A 16,984-nucleotide genomic window follows, 5' to 3' on the forward strand; every position below is an offset into this window, starting at 1 on the left:
GGTATCAGCATCCATCAGCCCCTTAAGGAGAATCACCACATGATTGATGAATCCAACATTAGAACATCTTTCCTAAAAGAAGACAGTGATAAAGAGAAAAATGCAATGGAAAACATGATCGTTGAATCTGTCACTCTTCTTTAAGTTGCTCATGAACGACTGATTCCCTTGTAGCTATAGAGGATTTATTTCCGCTAACCCTACGAGAATGTGCTCCTTAGGCCATAACTTTCCTCTAATAATAATTCACATTTTCTCTTATTTTTAGTTTAATTTAATAATAGGCCAAAAAATTTGTAAATTGAATATAAGAAAATAAATACAAAATTAAGGCCCCAAATAAATAACTTTAAATGGTCCCCACGGAATCAAATCTACACCAGAAAATATAAGGCATTAAAACCCTAATTCATTACCATAAACAATATATATCGTTTTTTTTTCTTTTTTTTTTGTCAAAATAAATAAAGCTATTAAATCTAAAGGATATCATCTGGGAAAGATCGCCTAGCGGTGAAATCAAGGTGACCCTACAAAAATGCAAGGGAAAATTACCGTCCTACCCTTCTTTTAGCCAGTTGGAGTGCTGACGTGGCTAATCTTGACCGTCCATTGTGATAGCCCACTCTGGATTGGCACCGCCCTTTTCAAACTTGCCTCGTAAGATACTTTTGTGCCTTGCGAAGGGGCGACTGGGCTGGGTCACACACGTGGGGTATCATGGGCCGTCATCTAAGCTGTCCGATGGGCTTGTGGGACCCATCCCTAATTTATACAATCTTAAAACTTACACCGAAACCAAGGTTTTAGTACCCGATGTCGCTTCTGGGCGATACCTTCGGTTCGATTTAAGCCGGTCCGACCATTGTTTCTAATCCTTTTGGTCGAAGACTGTGGTTCTTTTCTACTAATCGATATCATATCTTTCATATCGGTATCGGTTTTACATTTTATCAATATCGATAAAATCCTAATACCATATCGTTCGAATAAGACCTGTTCTGATTCCGATTCCGATTCCAATTCTTAAACGGTGATTCGGAATCGAATTTATCAAAAAGAAGAAGGAGAGAGAGACAGTATAAGTGAAAAGGTTGGAGGGAAAAAGAGCCGTTAAGAGCCGTACAATGAAAGTTTGGCGCCAAAAACTCAAATAAATTGTCTTTCCTGCCCGCGGTCAGGAATCCGAACCTTGCCGGGCAAGCTGTGTGCCTCTTTGCATTCTTAAGCTCCCTTATAATTCCTCTCTTGTTATCGGTTTTCGTTCTATTTTGCTTAGGTCACGAGTTTCCTTGGGTTTTACTCTCTGCTTATCTTCCTGGGTTTCTTCATTCATTCTTCACTTTCCCTCTTCTCTCTCTGTATCACGAGTTCACGAGTTGGCTTCATTGAAAGCTCTTTATTCCTCTGTTGATGCTGTCTCCTCTTCACTCTTTTTTCTGATTCTTATTCTTAACATTTAAAAGGAAGAAAAGCCTCTATTCTTTCTCCTGTACTTATCTTCTTCTAGATCAGGTGCCTCTTTTTTCTGGGTTTTTTTTTTTTTCTTTTTCTGATTAGAAATGGGTTTGACGAAGAAGCTTCAAGTAGATGGATGTCTAGAATCTGAAGGCAAAAAGTGGGTTATCGCTGGGATTTCTTTGCGAGCTCCGTTGAGAAAGATAAACACCAATAGGAAGGATGATGGGGACAATGATGAAGATGGTTGCTCAACGACGCCGACCTCAGAAGAAGCAAAGATATCAGACAGATTGCCATGCCCACCTCCTCCGAGAAAGCGTAGGCCTACTTCAAGGTGTCATCTGAACGGTGTTAGGGAATTCTTTACTCCTCCAGACCTAGAATCTGTCTTCATACCCCTTGTTGAGAGGGCAAATTGAACTGGGCGTACAAGGCTCAAGGCACTGCTACTTGTTTCCTTTTTCATTTTATACTTTTGTTTGTCTCTGTTCTCTGTAGTGGAGCAGAGTTAATGTACAAAGCTATAATTTCTATGTGATGAATCGTAGTTTGGCTATTGATGTAGTCACTTGGCATGCAGATATTCTTCTTCTTCCTGCTCTTCTCTTGCTTTTTTTTTTTTTGACAGTGGTGTTTCTGTTGAAGGAAGCTTCCTCTTTCATGTTCAAGGCAATACCAAAACTCTTAGGATTTGGGATTTTGTAGACGAGTTCAAATTATATTTTTCTGGGGTTTTTGTAGACATGTTCAAATATTAGATGATCATGTGTGTGACTGCAAAATCTTACAAGAAATTTATGAATTGGGTTTTGTGGCATTGATCAAGATTCCTAGACTTATTTTTTCCTTCAGCCTATTTTTTGTGGCATTGATTCACATTCCTAGTTATGACAATAACTTTTCCTTTTTCCCTTCAGCCAAGTATTTGTGATGAGCATAAAGCACACACACACACGCTTATCAATATTAGATAATCATAGTATCACTGGAAAAGCTTAGAAGGAGATCTAATTTGGTTTTTGGGACACTGATTTGGATACCCAGATACTAAATTTTTGTCTCCAGCCTAATAGTTGTGATGAGCAGAAACCTTGTCAGTTACATTGTCTTGAACATCAGAGTAGGGTCTACGCAAGGAAATCAAAGTTAATCTTACATTCTAGATAGCCAAAAGTTGTCAAAGGCATGTAAAAGTAAATCTTTTCATGGCCGGTTAAGAAGGACCATGCATTACTCTTACCCCCCTTCCCTTATTATTTTCTGCTACAACCATTCCTCTTAATTATCTCTGTATGTCCCACTCACATGACAAGCACCTTCTTTGACTCTAAGCATTTGGGAAGGTTTCATAATATCTTATGTTTCTGATATTATAAATATATAAAGGACTCTTCCGTAGTGACAGATTAGAATCCAATGTGTGTGAAACCCAGAAAGCATTTTATGGTACTCTTTGAAACAATGTCTTTAAAAGTGGTCACTTCATTAATCCATCAAAGTTACTGGGTTCAGATTTGATTAGGGTTTTAGTCTGTCATTACTTTATAGAAGTAACATATCATTTGTTTATAATGAAGTGAACGTAGCCTATGTCATCAAAGCCTTTTCTGTTAAAAGATGATTGAGAGAAGTTCACCTAATGTATGTTAATCTATACTTATAGACAAAAACTTTTGGGGATTGGCAGTTTTGGCACCACCTGTATGTGCACAATCGCAATCGTAAGCATGTTTTAATACATGTTAAATTAAGATTAGAAATCCTGCTTAGCAAATTGTGGATCAGGTTGGAATTGGATAAGTTTAATTGAAGCTGGTATACAGTGGAAAAATTAGGTATGAATGACATGCAGAAAGTGTTAAGGGGATAAATTTGAAGAGATAAAAACAAATCTCTTAGTAATGTAATTTATTCTTCTTAGTCCTGAATTATCAAGATTGTCTCGAAGCTTCCAACCTGATCTGGTCCTTCCTCAGTTAAAGAAAAGACAAGGTTAATGCTATTAGCATTATCACCATCCCTAGCTAGTAAAATGTTTAATCAACCCATCCACCTTATCTTCATCTTTTTATTACTAATGCAGAGGATATGTACTAAAACCTCTCCCTTCCTTTAATGCTTCTCTATTCTCATGTTTAGAAGTAACTTTGAGGCAATATATTCAACCACAGGTAAAATGGGTCTCTTTAATGGGTTGAGAAGTTTTTAATGCAACATTTATATGAAACAATATCATTTATGTTCAACCTAGATTTTGTTTATGCAGGGGACTTTAGCACCAGGTTTGCCTTCTATGATATCATTTTTTTTTTCATTGAAAAAGAGAAGAAAAAAAAATATCATTGAATTGCTTTCATGGAGTATTTTTACCAATTAACCTGTGGCTTGTTGAATTTTCAGCTCAAGGAAAATGAGTTGCACAAAGGATACCTTGTATATAGAAGGTTATTTTCTCATACAAACTAAATACACGAGTAGCTCGTGCATCTTTTTCAATATTTCCTATCAATTAAGACAATGGTTTCTATACAAAACTGCTGTTCAAGGACTTTGAATCAACCGAAAGTAAAGATTGATCCTAGTTCTAGCTAATTCTTATTGATTTCGGGTGACACGGTCTCAAATACCGGTGGAGATTGGTATTGTTGATGATTCCACTCCCTTGAACCATTAGTTGATGCTTATTGTGCTTTGCTTTTATTGTGAGAATAGGGTTCTTCGAAGAAGTACCTCAAATTGAATTCATACATAGGAGATGATGTGGTCATCTCAAATGAATGACACTAGTGTACCCTACAAGGGTCAATATGTTTTCTTTGTTTCAAGAATTGGATTCTAATTCAGATAGTCCAATTCATGTACAGAAAAACCCTAAATGCCAAAAACTATATCCATTTGGGGGCTACCTTAAAGCCTATAGAAGTCTAATACAGAAGCCAATTCCATGTTGTAAACCTTATGTGGCTTGATTGGAGAAAAAAACAGAGGCAGTTTATTGGCCCTTGGCCCCTTAAAATGAATATAACAAGCCAAACTATGAGAAGTGGAATCAGCATTTCTACAAGAACACCCTACCACAAGATTTTGAAATAAAGGACTTGAGAAAGAGAGAGAGAGAGAGAGAGAGAAGCATTTAAGAGAGAAAAAGACATATTGCTTAGGCTTTAGCAAGGAAGAAAGAGTGAAAGGAATCCAATGTATTATTGTGTGTGTATCTGTACAATGACTAGACATCCACACATGGGCTTGGAAAGGAATCCTATGGAAAAGATTCCTCGTTCTTCTCAGGGCCACCTGCCCGACCTGCCCAAAGTTCTGACCGGTTTGAATTTTCTGTTGGCGGGAAGGAGGCGAAATACGAATTTAAATTCTGATGCTTTGGCGCCAAAAAGAACGATTTTCCGCGAAAAGCGGGGGATGCGACGGCGGTTCTTTTTATATTCACTACAAAAGCTGGATATATTTTTTTATTTTATTTTATTATTTTTGAGTATTGCGTGGGGCCTTGGGACTTTGAACTTGGAAGGTTAGGAAGTGCTGTGAGATTATACATAATGACCGATGTATCATATATCCTCAAAGGACCACACGTAGAAAACTTTTTATGGTGGATCGTCCGATTGGTGTCAAAGATGATTACACGATATATTTTGTTTATAATGCGATGATGACCTTGGCCCCACCACTATCTACATGTTGCATCCGACCATCCGAGGTAGGACCAAATTTCATCTTTCCATCTGTTCGATTTTGCTACTTGCCTCTTTTTAATTAATAACTAATAAAATAGAGTTAAAGGCTTGAAGCTTGATAATCATTGCATCGTACAAGATACCAGCAATAAAGTTATATATACTGTTGCCTACAATAATATATCAAATTCAAAAACATTTTCAATCAATCATATATTTTATAGCAATTCAGGCATACATCCTTTTTCATGTTTGGCCCAGAAAAGAAAAAATATATATTAATAAATGCATCAATTGTGATGAGACTTTTAATCCCATATTGAAAACCTTTTACATAGAAGTAATAAGATCAAGACGGTCTCAAATTAAACGTCCACCCCGCCACATCTACCATGAGTCTTGAATGCTTTACCCGTTCGGATAAAAATCTGTGTTTCTTGCACGCTACTCCACCATACAATAAGGGTGTGGCCCACTAAGCATATCAATCAACAGATTCCTACCAATCTTTGGTCTGGTTGAATCAGTATTTGTCTTTGTCACTATCAGGCTAATTCTAAGTTTCAGTTTGATTTGGTTCAGTTTTTTTCGTTGTCCGAAAAAATAAAATAAAAAATAAAAATAAAGTCACATGAACGCACAAATTTTCAATAACCCAATGAAGAGGAAACGAAAGGAATAGTGCAAACTTTCAAGAAAAGGGAACAGACAGGCCTCTAAATTTTTTGCAATATCTATTGTGCATGGACAACTCAAATTGGGATTCCTATGGAGGAAAAACCCTAACTTTACAAGTTCTATCCAGGAAGATAGATTTAACCATCTACACTTACCTCCAGTGCTAATAATTTTTGAGCATAAACGCTGAATCTAAGCTACACCAACTGATCTAACAAAAAGGTTCAAAAGAAAAAGATAAATTTAATCTGGACTTCACCTGCAGCCAATAGGTTCGAGAAAAAGAGGACTCTGTTCCTCGATGCCAAAGTACCTACCTGAACAACTCGAGATTATGGAAGACCCAGATACAGTTACCACAAGTGAATACTTCCGCTGCATGATGGTGACCTTGTTAAAGACTTGATTCAAACATGTAAGTGCTATGGAAATGAAGCAGGACCCATTGAGCTTCAGCTGTTTGGGGCAGATGGAGGGTTTTCTTCCATGGTCTCTTCTTTCATGCCACTGGATTGAAAATCAGAGAAGTTAGTTTGGATGGAAGAATGGATAACCCACTCATGCAAAACAGGACTAAGCCAAGGAAAAATCCTTTCAGATGATGCTAATAAATATTGTAATTATTCATCAAAAATTTTTAAAACTCATCCAAAAAATAAACATCGTAATTATTATGCAATAAGTTTTTGTTTACTTCTTTGATTGTATAAAGTAAGCAAGCAGTTCAATGTTTTAGTGTTTCGCAGTTAAGTTCCACATGGAACCTGAAATAAAAACTCAAGAAACCAAAGAATATGTGCCACAAGCAGAGTTACAGGATGAATCATCAAATGGGAAGTGATTAGCAAATCTATGTGTGAAATCTTGGGACATAAAACATGTATTTTACACACTTAGAATAAAGCTATCTTGGGTTTTGTTGTTAATTGCACGTCTTAGGATTTTTTTGGGAACTTAGAGGATATTTTGGAATTTGGATTATCAGGTGCAGTGCTTGCAAAGTTACACATATAGTGGTCCGGTTTACTTTCACAATTGTGAAGAGGGTTCAATTCTAAGCATGATGGGTCAGAACTGGATCTAAACGCAAGTTTGGGCCAGAACTATATCAAAATGCAAGTTTGGGCCACACATCAAATCATTCCAAGTTTTACCAAAAAAAAAAAAAATCATTCCAAGGATATTTTAGGCATCAAAAGATAAGTGTTACAGTCAAGGGTTAGATTTATTCGGGAAAAGAGAGAAATGCCAAATGTACGCATCAGGCCCACAAGCAGTCAAAGATCTTCTTCCCCCATATGAGTTGACCTCCTTCAATTTTTCCATATTATCCAATATTTTATAAATCCTCTACTTTATTTTATATTCTAGTTAATTGGCTCATAATTTCTTAGATATTTTCTTTTTCTATTTCCACTTTTTTCCCTTTCCCACTCTCAATCCTATCTCTAGATTTCTTTTTTGTTTTTCTTTCTCTCTCTCCCTTTCCATTATCTTCTCTTCCCCACATTTTTCTAATTTTGGATCTTAAAATTTTTTTTTTCTTTTATTTCTTTCTCCACTCTCTCTTTCCTTCCTTATATGACCTCCTCTCTCATTCCACTTCACATGTTGTCCACTTTCTAAATTTTTTTCTTTGAATCAATATTCCTCTTCTATTATTTTCACTCCCTCTACCAGCTCTCTATAAATATCCTTCTCATCTCATACTCAAGACTACTACTTTTCTTTAGTTTTTTTGGGGTCTTCTATTTCTCTGCTGCTTTTGGGTTTTCAGTTATTTAGCTATAATGTTTATATTTAAATTTGCATGCAATTTCTTTTAATGCAATTACTTTTCTCTTATTGTTTATTTCTTTTTATTCAAGCAAGTGTAATATTTAGTTTTGATTAATGCAAGTTCGAAGCTTCATTCAAGTGAGAGGTTTTCTTCATAAGATTTGTCTTTTTCTAGGTCTAGCGATTTCATATTTAGTTTAGTCCAAATTTGACTTCTAGAGTCGGTAGAATTTTGAATCAATCAAGTGTTTTTTATTTATTTTTTTAAATTCAAGATTTCAAGTAACCGTCATCAATCGTCTAATCTCCCCCCCTCCAATTCCTGCTTCTGTCTGCCCATACTTCTTAACTTGGGACTTTTACTTTCAGTAGTTATATTATCGCTTCCCCTCCCCCATGGATCATTCATTAGAGATGCCTACAATCATGCCTCTCTCCAGTTAATGGTCAATTTTATTAATTGTTATGTTTATTTATTGTTCTTTCTATTGTTATTTTCTTTCCACAAATTTTATTTCATTATTTCCCCATCCCTCGAGGACTATAGGCTATGACAAAGGGTCCAAGACAAAAATGCCCTTTAGTTGCACTCCCCTTCCCTCGATCCTGAGTTGAAACATAGATGACTTCCTCTTTTCTTTTCTTTTTTTTTTTTTTTTTATCTATTGTGATCTGTTTTATTTATTACTTCTATTATCTAATTATGCATTATTTCTTTATTAGATGACAAACGGTTAGGTTGTATTTATTTTTGTTCCTAATTTTAACTTCGTTAGATGTTAGGACCATTAGTTTAGTTTATTTAATTAATCACAATCTCTCTCCCCCCCCCCCCCCCTGTATAAAATTAAGTGGTATATCTCTCTGAGCTCAACCCGTTAGATACACAATATCGTGCGCTTGCAGTTACACTTATATTTTTCACAAACAAGAAAGAAGAAAATATTTTTCCATTCGGGCTCCCTTTTACACCAGTTGAAAGAGGAATAGAATAACCTTGCTATTATTGTAAAAATTGAATGTTGAAACATAATTTAATACCTTGTGCCAGTGTCCGCCAAAGACTGATCAATGAATTTGGAATTCTCATGGTGAGGCTTTTCATCATCCTCTGACTTAATTATCTTCTCATTATTTTCCATGTATTCCCTGATTGTACAAAGAAAGGAAGCACTTCAGTGTAGAAGTTAACTTTTCAAGTTCAATTCTAAATGCAAACCTAAAAACAAAAGCTTCAGAAACCTACACAAATTTGGGACCGCAGAGTTACAGCAGAGAGCATTAAGTAGGGAGGAAGAAAATGTGTTTTCACAAGGGCTGAGTTTGTACAAAGATTGGAAAAGGGATGGTGCAATATTTTCCTTTGTAATACAGTTGACTGCCAAAAAATAATGTAATACCTTGTGCCAGTGTCCGCAAGAGCTTGACCAACAATATTGGAGTTTACATTGTGAGGCTTTTCATCCTCTGATTCCATTATTTCATCATGATTTTCCATATACTTCCTGATTGTACAAAGAAAAACAAGCAGTTCACTGTTGCAGTTGAAACCAATGAAAGCTCTAGTACCAGCACAAATGTGGGCAGAGTTACAAGAGGGATCATTTTGGGGAGGAAGAAAGAGCATTTTAATTTCATTTTCCTCCCCCCCCCCCCCCCCCCCAAAAAAAAAAAAAAAAGAGCATTTCCAGAAGGTCTTTTTACAGCAGTTGAAATGGAACAACCTTTTCTATTTTTGTATGATTGAATGTCAAAATAAAATGTAGAACCTTGAGCCAGTGTCTGCCAGAATCCTATTTTTGTACGATTGAATGTTAAAACAAAATGTAGTACCTTGAACCAGTGTCAGTCAGACACTGATCAACCATATTGGAGTTTTCAAGGTGAGGCCTTTCATCATCCTCTGATTCAGATCCATCATCTTCACCACCCCAAATGCGAGGTTTCGGTCTTTCATCCATATCCTCTTCTCCCTATACATGGCAGAGGGAAACATTAATAACAATAGAAGTAACAAAAACTATAACAATGACAGGAAAATAGTCGGCTACTATGAAAACACCTCATCGGGAACTTGAGTATCGGGAGGTCGAGCCTGAAACTGTACACTGGGAGCATGGATTAACCTTGCTAGTTGCTCAAATAACATATTCCTGGAAAAGCACATCACTTGGTTATCATTAAGAGTTTGTACAGGCAGTTATTTCAGAATTACAATTGTTCTAGTAATGCATATGCTAGTCACTAAAAGTCTTTCCCATCAGACATTTGAAGACTTAACCCATGTTGAGACAGAATGCAAACAAGGTAGTATAGTTGGCCTGATATTCATGAGAGAGAATGCAAAAAAGGTAGTATAGTTGCCATGATATTCATTCTCAAAAGGAATTATGAAATCTCAGATATCATCATTTGTATGTGGGTAGATAGAATGGAACATACTTAGCACATTCACATGTAAAAGGTACCCTTCCAATGAGGTTGGTACTGAAAAGTGAAAAGAACATTCACTCATATTTTGACAATTTCTTAAATGTAACTCACGATAACGTTTGGGACACAAGAAACAATCCAACAAATGGCAATGCCAATGAAGAGCAAAGAGAACTGGGAGGAAAGAGGGATTCAGACAAAGACCATCAATGTTTCTTCTGGGCTCATTCTATTAATGCTATGTTTCTTTTTCTTTTTCAAGCTTCATCATGTCCAACAAGGGCCATTATTTTTAGTGGATGTGCACAAACGTTGGCATCCTCTGTTTATTTTGAGAGGAAGACAGAATTTGACTAAAGAAAACAACTCGTAGAAAAACAGTTCGTAACCAACAATAATTAGTAACCATAGTGTCATAAGTGTTTCCAAAATCAATTTTTTTATCTTTGGCCAGTGAAATTTTTTCAGAGTCACAGTTTATAAGCTGCATTGAATCTCTTGAATGACATCAAGACAACATTCAAAATCTCTAAATGTCCCATAGATACTAAAACCTTTAAAACAGTGGCAAAGTAACTTTGTTCACCTCTTGATGAGATGCATTCACATATTTCAAGGTTTCCCATGCTCTCACTCTCGCTGCCATTGATTTCTTTTTCTTTTGGTTGACTTTGAAGAAGAAGAAAACCCAAGTGCATGAAGCAGGGAAGCGGCTGCATAGCAAGGTAGTGACATCAACACCCAAGTTACAGGGAAGAAGAAGAAGAAGAGGGTGGAAGGCGTGAAATCTACACATGGATAGAGAGAGAAAGAGGACAACGGGAGCAAGGAAAAAACGGCAAAATATTGCCATTTCAAAAGCTAGTGACAGGAAAATAGGCAACTATATGACTTTTACCAACAGTCAGCGAAAAATCAGTGATTTACCGTTTTTTATCGAAATCTCGCAATATTTTGGCGATTTTTCACCGATTATAAACGAAAAATGCTGTAAGACAAATCTGGACATTTTTCGCCTTGGATTTCAATGGTCAGTGGTAAAAAATCAGAAGAATCAGAAAACAACATTATTATGTAAGCCGCTTCAACCACAAGTGGACCTTAAGTTTACACCATTCAATCTATAAATGTAGTTAGTTATGGTGATTCCAACGGTAAAAATAAAAGGATCAAGACATGACCCGTCAGGGTCCCAAAAGGACAGAGCCGAAAAGCAGAGAGTTGTCACTTGTCATGGCTATCAAACAATCACACCTTAACTTTTAATGCTTACAAACCCCACCACAAGTCCACAACACGCTAAGTTGTCACTTTTCATGGCTGTCAAACAATCAAATCTTAACTTTTAATGCTTACAAGTCCCACCACAAGTCCACAACACCCTATCCTTTATGTGTCTCTCGTTTCTTAATGTTGTTTCCACTTTCCATATCAAAAAGCTTTAACAGATAATCATTGAAATCCCACCGAAACCTAGGTCGAATTTCGCCAAAATGTCGCCGACATTTCAGGGTTTCGGTGGTGTCCACAGCCACCCACACCCCTTGTGTCGGCAACATTTCATACCTTGCACGGGAGCAGGGGTTGGGGAGGATGACCAGGAAAACCCACTAGAAAAGATTGGAAAAAGAAGGAAACAGGAGAAAGAAGGGAAAATTTGGAATAGAGCATACTTAGTTGGCGGACAGGAACTACTTTGGTTATTTTTGTAATTGCTGTACTTGAAGCCATATTAGTTGAACAAAAAGACACAGAAAGATTTGTAAACTGACACAGTTTTGGAAAATCTTGTAATTTTCCCAAAACTTTTCCAATCAACAGGATGATTAAATGTACTTGATTGCAGCATAACTGTTCAGCTAACGCATCATCTCTTCACCTTTCTACAGTGTTGGCATCAGCAGCACAAAATATCATGCAAGACGATTTATGTCTCCAGAGAGAGGACAAAAGTCTCATTTTGACTAATGCCTGACAGCTAACCACTGCCACCAGAGTATTACCACCAAATGTACAGGCATTAAAAGGATATTTATCAATGTCTCATTGATACCTAAGAAGCTCATGCAAATGAAACTAGTTTGTCAAAGTAACTCATAATCAAATAAAAGGGCTCCTCATGTAAAGAACCATGAAGAATATCCATATCACAAAAAAAAAATACAATAATTTAACTTTAATAGAAAACATTCTTAATCAAGTTTGCTATATAATTTACTTTTCTTAGAAACAGAAGTTACAGAACATCAATCATGTTTTTTTAGTCCCTTTAAACTTGTTATAGACTTCAACAATTCAATCATAGGAAGGTAGCTTAACTAATCAATAGATTGTCATTATACTTCTAAAGAATGTGGTCACCAAAATATAACAAGATACCATGACCAAGACCATAGCATGACACAAAATACTAGGTGAATCCAAATTTGCAGCTTACCTCATTTTCTCCAAATCTTTTGGTGAGTTTTGGTTCTCCATATTGCTGGGTTCAACATGAAGAGTATAATCAGGACCAAAGTACTCATAGTATTCATTGTAAGGAAGTTTATTTTCAGGTTCCACTCCAACTGCAACTGCTGTCTGTAACATAGTAATAAAAAATGAAGATAAAACCTTTGGGGGAAAAAAGGACCTCATGCCACACTAGGAGCAAATGAGAAATAGTGGATGCAAGGTTGCAAAAGACCTCATAGCACCAGCAACGAGCAACATTACGGATTGTATAGCCTCCCCCACCCAAGACCATCAGAGGGACATTGAAGGATCTAAGGAAACGCAGGCAGTCAGCATGACCCTTCACCGACAAGTTGAAGCATCCTAGTCTATCACCAGACAAGGAATCAGCACCACATTGAAGAACAACTGCATCTGGCTGATAAACCTCCATGACTTTCTGAATGATAGGCCGAAACAGGCTCCGGAAGCTATCATCATCCATTCCATCATTTAGAGGGACATTAAGAGCATAGTATTTCCCACGGCCCACTCCAATATCTTTCAGATGACCCGTTCCAGGAAAAAAGTCCCCAAACTTATGAAATGAAACAGTCATGACTCTGTCTGTTGTAAAAAATGCCTCCTCAACTCCATCTCCATGGTGGACATCAATATCTACATACAACACTCGCTGTCCAATACAACAGCACAGGTCATTCTCTTTTACATTGCAAATACTGCTAAGAAGCAATTTTGAAAATCACGACAAATGGAGAGAAGTGTATAAGAAGGCTACACCGTTGGGGAGGGAGAGAGCGTGCAGAATAAAAGAAACAGAATATGTGATTTTAGTAATAAAATATAACTAGAAGCCTAATAGGCATTAGAGGTCGCAAAGCCTAAAGTATTAAATAGAGAGATCCCTCAAGTGTATATGAAGGCACCGAGGACCTGGAAATTCTAATTAGAGATAAAAGCCTATGGGGATACCATAAAAATTTTGATACAGAAACTGTATCACTTGTATTCAATAATGTGTGAATCAAATTGATGCAGGTCCACCAACAAATATGGCCACTTTTCCTTGGAGTCAACCTAGGGTTGATATATATGTATAGTTTGCCCTATATCCTCATCCTCAGTTTATTTTAAGTCTTTTAGTTAAAGAGATTCAAATCAGGTTCGTCCAGTAGGAGGTTATGTGATCAGTGACAATATTACATGACATAATAAACCTATTTGGAGTTGATTTCCTTCAAACTTTCGGATTTGCCTTAAAATTGCTGGCTGTTAAACCCCTATCTATACCCCTGGGAGAACAGAACAGATAAGAATTCTCGAAATTGCAGGTGAGATTTTACTTAGCTGCTGCCTTCTTCTCTGTCAGAGAATGCTGTGCTGTCTTTGAGACCCAAGTAGTGTTTCCCTAGAGATTCAAAGTCTGGAATGAGTTCTGGTGCTAGGTGTTTGGAACCCTAATTCCTATTTCCTATTTTTAACTGTCAAATCAGTCTTCGAAAACAAATTTCCTAAAAGCTGCTGCCTTGGGAAATCTGCCACAAGATCTAGTCATCCCGTTTCCCTCTTCTTTCCCCCAGATTTGATTGGTTTGAAAGTCCATCAAAAACCCTAAACGATCAAACCTAAGTTCCAGTCTTTCTACCATCAGAATCATCTCATATTTGAAGAATATCATCCACTATGGTACCCCTTCCTTTGATCCAAGATTCAGCCAATTCAGTCCATTAAAACCCCACTAACTCGCAGGTCCTAGTTCATCTCAAATACCCTAAATTATAGGAATCCTTATACAGCCATCAGAATCCTTACATATTTGGAGGATATAATCGCTACAAGAACCCCTTCATTCAATCCAAGTTCCAACATTTTCTGGTGACTCAAACACTAGTTCCTATTGTGCCATAATTCAATCTTAAAGTCCTAAAATTTGCAACTCTTTATTCTTTAACTCCAATCATCGGAACTGATTCATGATCTGAGGACCACCCCCTCGTGCCCAAAAAAGGAAAAAGAAAAAAGAAACTCAAACAATAACTATATTCAATCCCAGCCTGGTCCCCAAATGTTAACCGTAAACCTTAGTTCTCTGTTTTCCCCGAAACTGAAACCTAATTCTAAAATAGACCAATTTACCTGGATTTGATTTGAGGCTTAGCATTGGCCGTCAATCCTATTGAGGCTACATCATATACGTATCGACTATCTGACGCAAATCATACGTTTGTACACTGAGAAGAATATAAGTTAACACGAGAGACCATATAAACATTAGATACCAATAATTGAAGAAGGAGATTGAAGCTACTGACTGAATTTAACTCATGAATGAGACGAAGAAAAGGCTTTAGATTGGCGTGGGATTACGACTTACCCTGTGGACCTTGAGAAGCTCGAGTATGCCAAGGACGATATCATTGACATAGCAGAACCCAGAAGCCTCGCTCTTCTTAGCATGATGTAAACCACCGGCCCAGTTAAGGGCTATATCGGCGTCACCGCGATTAAGCTTGACAGCAGCGCCGATGGAGCCACCGGCGGAAGCTTGACAGAAGGGGAAGAGCCCGTCAAAGACTGGACAATCCTCACCGACATTGAAGCGCTTGAGATGGCGAGAGTGAGTATGGTCATGTAGGGTTTCAGGTGTGACGGAAGAGAGGAACTCGACATAGTCGTCGGAGTGGAATCGTCGGATATCGTTAAGACCTGCGGGGAATGGACGGTTGACTTCCATGAGACGATGAAGGGAGTAGTGAACGATGAGATTGTGAGCCATTCTGATTCTGTGTGGCTTCATAGGGTGACCTTGTCCGTAGTAATAATCCCCAATCGTTGGCTCGTAGAAGTAGGTCACCCTTCTCTTCTTCCCATCAGGACCTGAAGGTAGTGAAGCTCCTTCCGAGCTCTCTTCCATCTCTCCCTTCGTTCTCTCTGTGTCGGAAGTTTCTCTTTTGAGTTTCTTTGCTGAGGAGAGAAAGGGAGACAAGAAGGAGAGCGGGAGAGGTTTTTTCTGTCAGAACCAAACGTTACAAGTTACAAGTACAACACACCGTCGATGCTCGATGGATCGTTATAGTCATTTTATATCTACTCAGTCCTCACATTGCAATTCAATTCGCACGTGGTTTATATCTTCCATTTTCTGGACCTTGGTAATTGGTATGCAGTATAGTTCCCTACAAACTTACGTGAGGGGCTGGGAGTCCGGATCCTTACCCGTCACTGCTCGCCGACGGCGTCTCAACCACACAAACACGTGGGGCCATAAGTGAAAAACACTTTTTGAAAATAATAAAAAAAACTTCAAATTTTCACCTGTGGGCCCCACGTGTTTGTGTGGTTGGGAAGCCGTCGGGGAGCAGTCTGTGCTCCCCCGACGGGGTGAGGATCCGGACTCAGGGGCTGGTGTGTTTCAACTTTCAGGGCATGTTGACTTGACGTCATCTTCACTTTCCTCTGGCTTATCATCGGCAGTTTGTTCAGGGTTTCAAACTCAATAGTGACAAGTAAACCTAAAGGTTGAGCTCGTTGTGAAATTTAACCCAATTCCTTACCGCATTAGCTGAAGAAATGGAAGGGCCAAGCAAAGGGGGCACAACAAATAGGAGAAATGGAAGGGCCAAGCAAAGGGGGCACAACAAATAGGAGAAATGGAAGTTTGGGTTCTAAAATGATTTGGTGTTGTTGTATTTGACAATAAATGTTTACTTATAAATCTAATCATATTAGAGCCCATCAACAAATACTTGGGACTATAATCATCGGAGGAACAATACCTAACCTTGAGGATGCTCCAAAATCTTTTCGATTGCTTTTTCGAGAACTATGATCTTTAGCTCTATAAGTTAATCATTTTCTTGTATTGGAAAAGAACTTCCTAATTAATAGGAAATTTTGAACTTGGCCTGACCTTTGTAACCAAATGGTGGGTTTGAGTTACAAAATAACTAGCCTTGTTAGGGTTGGGTTCAGCCGTTAGGCCATCTTGGCCTGGCTCTACTCGACCTTGTGTTAATTTGGTTAAATTAGATTTATATAAAAATAAAATTTGACTAATTATTTAATCAAGTATCTCACTAGCTGCCATCCCAAGGGATTAGTTCAATTGGCAAACACCAACACTTCATAACTAACACCTCTTAGTAAAGACGTCACGGGATTGACTCCCCTTGGTGGTATACATAATAGTCCCCCTACCCCATCCCTTATATGTAGAAGCTCTCCCCCCCCCCCCCCCATAAGAGGTCAAGAGTTCAATTTTCTTGGTGCCACTAATCCTTGCATATTGTGTTGTTTTTATGTTAAAAATTAAGACAGGGTCAAGGTAAATCAGGATGGGTCAGACTTGGAAGGACTTTGACAAGGTAAGGTTTGGGTTCGAGGTTCTAAAAACCCAAGCAGGGTTGGGTAGAATTTAGGTTTAGAAATTAGGTCTCTACGATGGAGTTGGGTTTAGACTGCCTGACCTAACTTGGCCACTTGATAAC

The 16,984-nt window shown here is 37.8% G+C and overlaps 1 protein-coding gene and 1 pseudogene across 1 annotated transcript; one reads left to right on the forward strand and one right to left on the reverse strand.

Moving 5' to 3' along the window:
• The first annotated feature begins 1,237 nt into the window (after positions 1-1,237).
• Positions 1,238-2,466, forward strand: LOC149007128 (cyclin-dependent protein kinase inhibitor SMR6 pseudogene; annotated as a pseudogene).
• A 3,123-nt stretch (positions 2,467-5,589) lies between these two features.
• Positions 5,590-15,537, reverse strand: LOC149007129 (histone deacetylase 6-like). Its single transcript, XM_089165951.1, has 8 exons — positions 14,872-15,537; positions 12,730-13,170; positions 12,481-12,623; positions 9,673-9,763; positions 9,444-9,583; positions 9,011-9,115; positions 8,652-8,759; positions 5,590-6,338 (listed from the first exon to the last, which is right to left on the reverse strand). Exons 1-8 carry the CDS (start codon positions 15,409-15,411, stop codon positions 6,284-6,286), a joined length of 1,623 nt encoding a protein of 540 aa, XP_089022077.1. The 5' UTR covers positions 15,412-15,537; the 3' UTR covers positions 5,590-6,283.
• Positions 15,538-16,984: the final 1,447 nt, after the last annotated feature.

The sequence above is a fragment of the Hakea prostrata genome, chromosome 8 (genome assembly GCF_041222555.1).
Source record: "Hakea prostrata isolate BN-2017 chromosome 8, UWA_Hpros_2, whole genome shotgun sequence".
Lineage (NCBI taxonomy): Eukaryota > Viridiplantae > Streptophyta > Magnoliopsida > Proteales > Proteaceae > Hakea > Hakea prostrata.